General features: G+C 46.8%; 1 protein-coding gene and 1 long non-coding RNA gene across 2 annotated transcripts; both read left to right on the forward strand.

Annotated features, from left to right (window-relative positions):
* The first annotated feature begins 404 nt into the window (after nucleotides 1–404).
* LOC116970382 lies at nucleotides 405–7,872 on the forward strand. The gene is made up of 3 exons (XR_004411126.1): nucleotides 405–466; nucleotides 5,025–5,028; nucleotides 7,859–7,872. It is a non-coding gene; the product is annotated as an uncharacterized LOC116970382 (long non-coding RNA).
* A 521-nt stretch (nucleotides 7,873–8,393) lies between these two features.
* On the forward strand, nucleotides 8,394–10,147 carry LOC116970383 (the record flags this gene model as incomplete). Its single annotated transcript, XM_033017041.1, has 2 exons — nucleotides 8,394–8,427; nucleotides 9,522–10,147. Coding segments are annotated over exons 1-2 (660 nt in total), but the record flags the coding sequence as incomplete, so codon positions are not given.
* Between the last annotated feature and the right edge of the window lie 212 nt (nucleotides 10,148–10,359).

A 10,359-nucleotide genomic window follows, 5' to 3' on the forward strand; every position in this document is an offset into this window, starting at 1 on the left:
CGGGGTAACGATTTCACTCAGAGGGTAGTCTGTGTCCAGGCGGCATGGCGAAGTTGCCCGGGTTCGATCCTGACTGTGGGTGCTGTCTGTACGGAGTTTGCACGTTCTCCCCGTGACCGCGTGGGTTTCCTCCGGGTGCTCCGGTTTCCCGACAGTGGCTTTCATAGATCAGTCCAATTGTGGACCTTGGTCTGGCTGCCTAGTAGGAAGTATTTAATTGAAAGATACAGCAGGTAAACGGGCCCTTCAGCCCATCGGGTTCACGCTGACTATCCATTCACACTAGTCCCATGTTATCCCACCTTCGTGTCCACACTCTACACACATTCGGGGGCAACATCCTCAGGCAAATTAACCTGCAAATCATTGGAATGTGGGAGGAACAGAGAAAACCCAGGTGGTCACAGGGAGAACATGCAAACTCCACACAGGCAGCACCCGAGGTCAAGCTCAAAGCCGGGTCTGTGTCGCTGTGAGGTGGTGGCCCTACCCGCCGTGCCTCTGCATTATATTTGGAACTGAGCGAAAGAAAGCAAATGTAACTTTCATTTGCCTGAACCAGATTGTTAATTAGAACTGAACTGCACAACATACAGTATTATTCCCCTCAACATTAACGCGTCTGAGCTGAGATTGCAATGTTGTAAATAGATTCCCTGTTAAAATGAATTATTGGTGTCAAAGGAGCTAACGTCATATGCAGCTTCTGCCCTAGTCAGTTTGCACATTAGGAAGTTGTTTCTTAACATTCTAGCTAGGTGCTGGTGTAGTTGAATTGATAGATTCTGCATGGAAACAGACCCTTCGGCCCATCGAGTCCACGCCGACCATCGATCACCCGTTCACACTAGTTCCATGCTATCCCACTTTCCCCATCCAATCTCGACACTGGGTGAATTAACAGAGGGACAATGAACCTACAGAAGAGGGAGAATAGGTTTGAGAGGGAGAGATAGATCAGCCATGATTGAACGGTGGAGTAGACTCGATGGGCCGAATGGCCTATTTCTGCTGCTAGACCCATGAGCTTACAAACCTGCACATCTTTGGAGAATTAGGAGAGTACTGTATTTTTGAGCAAGATACACAAAATATTGAAGTCAAAATGCACGGATTAATCGTGAAGAACTAAGGATTATTAAAACATTATTGAATGTAAATAGACACAGAACGCTGGAGTAACTCAGCGGGACAGGCAGCTTCTCTGGAGAGAAGGAATGAATGGGTGACGTTTCATAGAAACATAGAAAATAGGTGCAGGAGTAGGCCCTTCGGCCCTTCGAGCCTGCACCGCCATTCAATATGATCATGACTGATCATCCAACTCAGTATCCTGTACCTGCCTTCTCTCCATACCCCCTGATCCCTTTAGCCACAAGGGCCACATCTAACTCCCTCTTAAATATAGCCAACGAACTGGCCTCAACTACCTTCTGTGGCAGAGAATTCCACAGATTCACCACTCTCTGTGTGAAAAATATTTTCGTCATCTCGGTCCTAAAAGATTTCCCCCTTATCCTTAAACTGTGACCCCTTGTTCTGGACTTCCCCAACATCGGAAACAATCTTCCTGCATCTAGCCTGTCCAACCCCTTAAGAATCTTGTAAGTTTCTATAAGATCCCCCCTCAATCTTCTAAAATCTAGTGAGTACAAGCCGAGTCTATCCAGTCTTTCTTCATATGAAAGTCCTGACATCCCAGGAATCAGTCTGGTGAACCTTCTCTGTACAAGGTTCTATGGCAAGGTTGAGACCCTTCTTCAGACTTCTTCAGTGTAATATAGGTTTACATTCCAGAAAGATTCTTTAAGCAAAATACAGCAGAGAGCTGTAAGATAACTGGTCGGGGAGTTTATAGGAGTAATTTCAGATTCAGATTCAGATTCAGATTCAATCTTTATTGTCATTGTGCAGTGTACAGTACAGAGACAACGAAATGCAGTTAGCATCTCACCCAGAAGATGGAACATAGAATAATGAGCAGTAATATATATATATGTACAAACAGTAGCAGTAGTGTAATTTTTCTGGGGGAGGGAGTGTCTGTTGGGGGTGGGTGACAGGCAATCACCGAGGTACAGAGTTAAGTAGTGTAACAGTCGCAGGGAAGAAGCTGTTCCTGAATGGAGAGACCTGTAGCGTAGAGGTATTTGATAGAGGTATTTTAAATTGTGAAAGGGTGGTAGTGGGTAGCGAGAAATACATTAGCTGCAGTAAATGTGGGATCCACAATATGTTCACTTGTGCACGAGATTGTACATCAGAGCTTCAGGACAGAGAGCATGATAAATATTTTAGACTGTGAGTTATTGCAGTGAAGCTGTGAAATGGAGTTAGGGACTAGAATAGATGTCCAGAGATTGTTTCTGAGAAGTGACACTAAATGATCAATAACCAATCATTAACACATCATCCAGCTCGTCCTCTGAATAAGAGCCGGTCTCATCACACTCCGTCTACACCTCACGCTGCCTCGGCAAGGCCAGCAGCATCATCAAGGACCAGTCGCACCCCCGGCCACTCCCTCTTCTCCCCTCTCACGTCAGGCAAAAGGTACAGAAGTGTGAAAACGCACACCTCCAGATTCAGGGACAGTTTCTTCCCGGCTGTTATCAGGCAACTGAACCATCCTATGAAATCAATTTCAGTATAGGAGTAGAGAGGTTCTTCTGCAGTTGTATAGGGCTCTGGTGAGACCACATCTGGAGTATTGTGTACAGTTTTGGTCTCCTAATTTGAGGAAGGACATCCTTGTGATTGAGGCAGTGCAGCATAGGTTCACGAGATTGGGGCTAGTGGAGTCAAGGGATAGGCACGGGTTATTGATTGGGGATGATCAGCCATGATCGCAATGAATGGCGGTGCAGGCTCGAAGGGCCGAATGGCCTCCTCCTGCACCTATTTTCTATGTTTCTATGTTTCTATCCTACCACAACCAGAGAGCAGTGCTGAGCTACTATCTACCTCTTTGTTGACCCACGGACTATCTTTGATCGGACGTTGCTGGCTTTACCTTGCACTAAACATCATTGCCATACCATGTATCTATACACTGTAAATGGCTCGAATGTGATCATGTATTGTCTTTCTGCTGACTGGATAGCATGCAACAAAAGCTTTTCACTGTACCTCGGTACACGTGACAATAACTAAACTGAACACTCCCACACAGTTCATGTCAACATTTAGAAATGAGCAAGAGGGAAGGAAAGGATTGCGGAGGCAGGGTGGGGTTAGGACTTGTGCTCGCGTTAAAAAAAAAAAAAAGATACGTCGGAAGGAACTGCAGATGCTGGTTTACACCAAAGATAGACACAAAGCAACTCGGTGGGCCAGGCAGCATCTCTGGAGAAAACGAATAGATGACGTTTCGAGTCAAGGCCTTTCTTCAAATTGGGTCTAAGGAAGGGTCTCGACATGGAACGTCATCTATTCCTTTCCTCCAGAAATGCTGCCTGGACTGGACTTTGAGAAAGAACTGCAGATGCTGGAAAAATCGAAGGTAGACAGAAATGCTGGAGAAACTCAGCGGGTGAGGCAGTATCTATGGGGTGAAGGAATAGGTGACGTTTCGGGTCATTCAGTAACACAAAGGTAGACAAAAGTGCTGGAGAAACTCAGTGGGTGAGGCAGCATCTATGGAGCGAGGGAATAGGTGACGTTTCGGGTCGAGACCCTTCTTCAGACTTCTTGAACATGGTTTTGATTCAGCCTTGATCACATCGAATCAGCCATGTTTCGGGCTGAGACCCTTCTTCTCGAAGGAATAGGCGACGTTTCGGTTCGAGACCCGGAAGGGTCTCGATCCGAAACGTCACCTATTCCTTCGCTCCATAGATGCTGCCTCACCGGCTGAGTTTCTCCAGCACTTTTGTCTACCTTTATGTTACTGAATGACCCGAAACGTCACCTATTCCTTCACTCCATAGATGCTGCCTCACCCGCTGAGTTTCTCCAGCATATTTGTCTACCTTCGATTCTTCCAGCATCTGCAGTTCTTTCTGCAGCAGAGTTTCTGCTGCCTGGACTTGTTGAGTTGCTCCAGATTTTGAATTGAGGGGCCAATTTCTATCGAGTGATTTCTATTGTGGAAATATAGGAATCTCAAAAATAAGAGGCTTCGTGCAAAGAAGGCACTGCTTATTGATCCAACTAACCAAAGTGCCCGCTTTTGGTAAAGTGTCTATAGTTTCTTAATCGATTTTTGTTTGTATTATTTCATTCACGAGGAAAACATTCTTCATTTGTGCATTTAAATCTATATTCTCCTCACAGCCAGCAGATGTCCTCTATGTATCTGATTGCTAATTATGTTCGGTTTAACTGGTTACATGGAATCATAGATGAAACAATATTCTAAACTACTCGAGCTATTGATCAATATATCGTGGCCCCCAGAGACCAATGAATATCGAGTCCGCTCAAGTAAACTGTATTATGATGGCATTAAGTCCCCAGCTAGTAAATGGTGATTGAAATATTTTGGTAAGAATTTAACTGAAATTCAGACACATGGTATGGACAAAAAATAAAACCCGACATCATTATCTTGAGGGGGCTAAAGGTTAGGCGAAAGTGTGGAACAATCCTTGTGATTGAGGCAGTGCAGCGTAGGTTCACGAGATTGATCCCTGGGATGGCGGGACTGTCATATGAGGAAAGATTGAAAAGACTAGGCTTGTATTCACTGGTGTTTAGAAGGATGAGGGGGGGGGGGGTCTTATAGAAACATATAAAATTATAAAAGGACTGGACAAGCTAGATGTAGGAAAAATGTTCCCAATCCTACCTGAGTGCAGGTAGATGGGACTAGGGGAAAATAAGTTTTTCGGGAACAGACTTGTAGGGCCGAGATGGCCTGTTTCCGTGCTGTAATTGTTATATTGGTTAAATGGTTATATGTTGGGCGAGTCCAGAACCAGGGGCCACAGTCTTAGAATAAAGGGGAGGTCATTTAAGACTGAGGTGAGAAAAAACTTTTTCACCCAGAGAGTTGTGAATGTATGGAATTCCCTGCCACAGAGGGCAGTGGATTTGTGGAATTCCCTGCCACAGAGGTAGTAGAATAGGCGACGCTTCGGGTCGAGACCCTTCTCCTCGAAGGAATAGGCGACGTTTCGGGTCGAGACCCTTCCGGGTCTCGACCCGAACCGTCACCTATTCCTTCGCTCCATAGATGCTTTATATCTTAGAATAAAGGGGAGGCCATTTAAGACTGAGGTGAGAAGAAACTTTTTCACCCAGAGAGTTGTGAATTTGTGGAATTCCCTGCCACAGAGGGCAGTGGAGGCCAAGTCACTGGATGGATTTAAGAGAGAGTTAGATAGAGCTCTAGGGGCTGGTGGAGTCAAGGGATATGGGGAGAAGGCAGGCACGGGTTATTGATAGGGGACAATCACAATGAATGGCGGTGCTGGCTTGAAGGGCCGAATTTTCTATGTTTCTATGTTTCTATCATAACAGAATTGGTCAGGGAATTAAATGCAGTTATAAAAACAGAGGCATCTCAATAAATGCAGCAAATATCAAAAAACAAATTAACTTGCCTCCTGAGTATTTTACCCCGCGCCCAAAATAAAACAAAGGAATTGCAAGCTGTAATCCATTGCTGGAGATCGGTTGCAAAACATGCGACAGTTATAGGAATAATAGGAATTCTGCTTCGAAGGCAGAAATAGCAGCAAAATGTAACAAGAGTCTGAAAACACAGGTTCAAAATAAGTATTAAATATAGAAAGAAAGAATTGCAGGTGCTAGTTTGCAAAAAAAAACGGACACCAAGTTTCATAGCAAAAGGATTTGAGTATAGGAGCAAGGAGGTTCTACTGCAGTTGTACAGGGTCTTGGTGAGACCACACCTGGAGTATTGCGTACAGTTTTGGTTTCCTAATCTGAGGAAAGACATTCTTGCCATAGAGGGAGTACAGAGAAGGTTCACCAGACTGATTCCTGGGATGTCAGGACTTTCATATGAAGAAAGACTGGATAGACTCGGCTTGTACTCGCTAGAATTTAGGAGATTGAGGGGGGATCTTATAGAAACTTACAAAATTCTTAAGGGGTTGGACAGGCTAGATGCAGGAAGATTGTTCCCGATGTTGGGGAAGTCCAGGACAAGGGGTCACAGTTTAAGGATAAAGGGGAAATCCTTTGGGACCGAGATGAGAAAAGCATTTTTCACATAGAGTGGTGAATCTCTGGAACTCTCTGCCACAGAAGGTAGTTGGGGCCAGTTCATTGGCTATATTTAAGAGGGAGTTAGATGTGGCCCTTGTGGCTAAAGGGATCAGGGGGTATGGAGAGAAGGCAGGTACAGGATACTGAGTTGGATGATCAGCCATGATCATATTGAATGGCGGTGCAGGCTCGAAGGGCCGAATGGCCTACTCCTGCACCTAATTTCTATGAATTCAATGAAACACAGAAAGACATTAGGTGCAGGATTAGACCATTCGGCCCTTCGAGCCAGCACCGCCATTCAATATGATCATGGCTGATCATCCAGAATCAGTACCCCGTTCCTGCTTTTTCCCCATATCTCTTGATTCTGTTAGCCCTAACAGCTCTATCTAACTCTCGTTTGAAAACATCCAGTGAATTGGCCTCCACTGCCTTCTATGGCAGAGAATTCCACAGATTCACAACTCTCTGGGTGAAAAAGTTTTTCCTCATCTCAGTTCTAAATGGCCTTGCCCTTATTCTTAAACTGTGACCCCCCTGGTTCTGGACTCCACCAACATCGGGAACATTTTTCCTGCATCTAGCCTGTCCAATCCCTTAAAAATTGTGTATGTTTCTATAAGATACCCTCTCATCCTTCTAAATTCCAGAGAATACAAGCCCAGTAGAGGTGGTGTCTTCAGTAGAGGTGTCAAGGTTTCAGTTGAGGTGAGGCAGCATTGTGGGGCGGCACGATGGCGCAGCGGTAGAGTTGCTGCCTCACAGTGCCAGAGACCCGGGTTCGATCCTGACTACGGGTGCTGTCTGTACGGAGTTTGCACGTTCTCCCCGTGACCTGCGTGGGATCTTCGGTTTTCGCCCACACTCCGAAGACGTACAGGTTTGTAGGACAATTCAAGTTCAAGTTCAAGTTCAAGTGAGTTTATTGTCATGTGTCCCTGTATATGACAATGAAATTCTTGCTTGCTTGGTATAAGTGTAAAATTGTCCCGACTATGGGTAGGACAGTGTTAATGTACAGGGATCGAATCAGGGCAAACTCGGGAGAACTCTTGAATGAACTCGTACAGTGGGACAGGGCCATTAGTGATGTTTCAGGTCGGGACCCATCTTCAGACTGATTGTAGGGGAGGAGGGAAAGAAAGCTGGGAGAAAGGAGGTGGAGGACAAAGTGTGAAATGGAATAGATGAAGGGGGTGGTGGGCGGGTTGATAGGCAGCTGGTTGGAATTAAGCCAGAGATGGAATGAAAAGGTGTGCGTCAAAATGGATTGGAGTTTGAAATGTTCTCATTTATCACCTTTGTGGCAAATAGATGCTTGAGCTGGTTTGTTCTTTCCTTCGTGATGTGTGCAGAATTATTGTGATGTGGGTAAGGAGTGGATGAGAAAGTGGGATAACATGGAACTAGTGTGAAGGGGTTATCGCTGGTCAGCACGGACTCGATGAGCCGAAGGGCCTGCTTCCTAGCTGCATCTCTAAACTAAACTAAACTAAACTAAAAGGGAGGTTAACGCTTAAATTAATTACTACATATCAGACCATGGAAAATATACATAATAACATTGTAATAATCTCCATATATATATCGCAACATTTACAGAAGTGAGTATTTTATATGTTGATCCTGCACAGTTAATTTACTTAATAGGTAGACAAAAAATGCTGGAGAAACTCAGCGGGTGAGGCAGCATCTATGGAGCGAAGGAAATAGGCGACGTTTCGGGTCGAGACCCTTCAGCGTGAGTGAGCGAGTGTGTGAGTGTGTGAGTGAGTGTGTGTGTGTGAGTGTGAGTGAGTAAGTGAGTGTGTGAGTGAGTGTGTGAGTGTGTGAGTGAGTGTGTGAGTGAGTGTGCGAATGAGTGCGTGAGTGAGTGTGTGTGTATGAGTGTGTGTGTGCACGTGAGTGTGTGGGTGAGTGAGTGTGTGTGAGTGTGAGTGAGTGAGTATGTGAGTGTGAGTGAGTTTGTGAGTGAGTGTGAGTGTGTGAGTGAGTGTGAGTGTGAGCGAGTGTGAGCGAGAGTGTGTGAGTGTGTGTGAGTGAGTGTGTGTGTGTGAGTGAGTGTGTGCGTGTGTGAGTGAGGGTGTGAGTGAGTGTGTGAGTGAGTGTGCACGATTGTGTGAGTGTGAGCGAGTGTGTGAGTGGGTGTGTATGTGAGTGAGCGTGTGAGTGAGTGTGTGAGTGTCAGTAAGCGTGTGAGTGTGGTTGAGCGAATGAGTGGGCGAGTAAGTGTGAGTGTGAGTGTGAGTGAGTGGGTGAGCGAGTGAGTGTGTGTGTGCGTGTGTGTGATTGAGTGTGTAAATGAGTGAGCGAGTGTGTGTGCAAGTGTGTGAGTGTGTGAGCGAGTGCGTGAGTGAGTGTGTGTTAGTAAGTGTGTGAGTGAGTGTGTGTGAGTGTGAGCGAGTGCGTGAGTGAGTGAGCGTGTGAGTGAGTGAGTGAGTGAGTGAGTGTGCGAGTGAGTGAGTGTGTGAGCGTGTGAGTGAGTGAGTGTGTGAGCATGTGAGTGAGTGAGTGAGTGAGCGTGTGAGTGAGTGAGCGTGTGAGTGAGTGTGTGAGTGAGAGAGTGAGTGAGTGAGTGAGTGAGTGTGTGAGTGTGTGAGTGTGTGAGTGTGTGAGCATGTGAGTGAGTGAGTGAGTGAGCGTGTGAGTGAGTGAGCGTGTGAGTGAGTGAGCGTGTGAGTGAGTGAGCGTGTGAGTGAGTGTGTGTGAGTGAGTGTGTGAGTGAGTGTGTGAGTGAGTGAGTGAGTGAGTGTGTGAGTGAGTGTGTGAGTGTGTGAGTGTGTGAGTGTGTGAGTGAGTGAGTGAGTGAGTGAGCGTGTGAGTGTGTGAGTGTGTGAGTGTGTGAGTGAGTGTGTGTGAGTGTGACTCTGTGAGTGAGTGAATATGTAAGTGAGTGTGTAAGTGAGTGTGTGAGCGTGAGTGATTGTGTGTGTGTGAGTGTGAGTGAGTAAGTGTGTGAGTGTGAGTGATTGTATGTGTGTGTGTGTGTGTGTGTGTGTGTGTGAGTGAGTGAGTGAGTGAGTGTGTGTGTGAGTGTGTGAGTGTGCGTGAGTGTGAGTGAGTGAGTGTGTGTGAGTGTGACTCTGTGAGTGAGTGAATATGTAAGTGAGTGTGTGTGAGTGAGTGTGTGTGAGTGAGTGTGTGTGTGAGTGAGTGAGTGCATGAGTGAATGTGTGAGTGTGTGAGTGAGTGAATGTGTGAGTGTGTGTGTGAGTGAGTGTGAGTGTGTGAGCGGGCGGGCAGGGCGATACGGTGGCGATTGGTAAGTGGGCGGTGATTTAAGCGGCGTGGGGAGGTGTCGGAGCCAGTGAGCGGGGCGGTGCGAGTTCTCTGTCTCTCAGTCTCGGGCCAGCAGTTATTGAGCGGCGGCGGCGGCACGGATCGCTATGCCTACATCTGTGCCTCTCCGCGCCACGGCCCCTTCTCGCACTCCAGGGGTGGTCTAATACTTGCTGCAAACTCAGAAGGCGAGAGGGAGAGAGCGAGAGAGAGGCGCGCAGAAAGCAAGCTCTCCGAAAAAAAAATATATAAAGCATTAAAGAAAAAAGAAAAAAAAGCCTCAGAAATAGAAGACGAGAGAGGAGAAGGAACCAATATATATATATTTGCAAAGAAAGAAAAAAAACTCTCCCGCGAGAAGATTGAAAGCTGGATTGAGCCCATTAAAGGATTAAAGGAACAAACTGCTTGCAGGAAGACAGGCGGACAGGCAGTCATGTTAGAGTGGGCGCTGGCGGTGCTGGGCTTTGCGGGACTCGTGTGCGGCCAGAATGAGACGGAGCCCATCATCCTGGAGGGCAAATGTCTGGTGGTCTGTGACTCCAACCCCACCTCGGACCCTACAGGGACTGCTCTGGGCATCTCGGTGCGCTCCGGCAGCGCTAAGGTGGCGTTCTCTGTCATCCGGAGCACCAATCACGAACCCTCCGAGATGAGCAACCGGACTATGATCATTTATTTTGACAATGTGAGTGGGGGTGGTGGTGGGGGGTGGGGAGATCCAGCTGTCCCCCCCCCCCCCCCCCCCCCCCCGCCTGTTGCGTTTAAACGAGTTATGTGTGTGTCGGTTTGTCCGTGTGAGTGATGTTGTGGGATTGGTTGTCTGATGAAAGATTGGACAGGCTAGATGCAAGAAAAAAATGTTTCCGATGTTAGGGGGGGGGGGGGGGGGGGGGGGGG

Source organism: Amblyraja radiata, unplaced genomic scaffold (genome assembly GCF_010909765.2).
Source record: "Amblyraja radiata isolate CabotCenter1 unplaced genomic scaffold, sAmbRad1.1.pri scaffold_814_ctg1, whole genome shotgun sequence".
Classification (NCBI taxonomy): Eukaryota; Metazoa; Chordata; class Chondrichthyes; order Rajiformes; family Rajidae; genus Amblyraja; species Amblyraja radiata.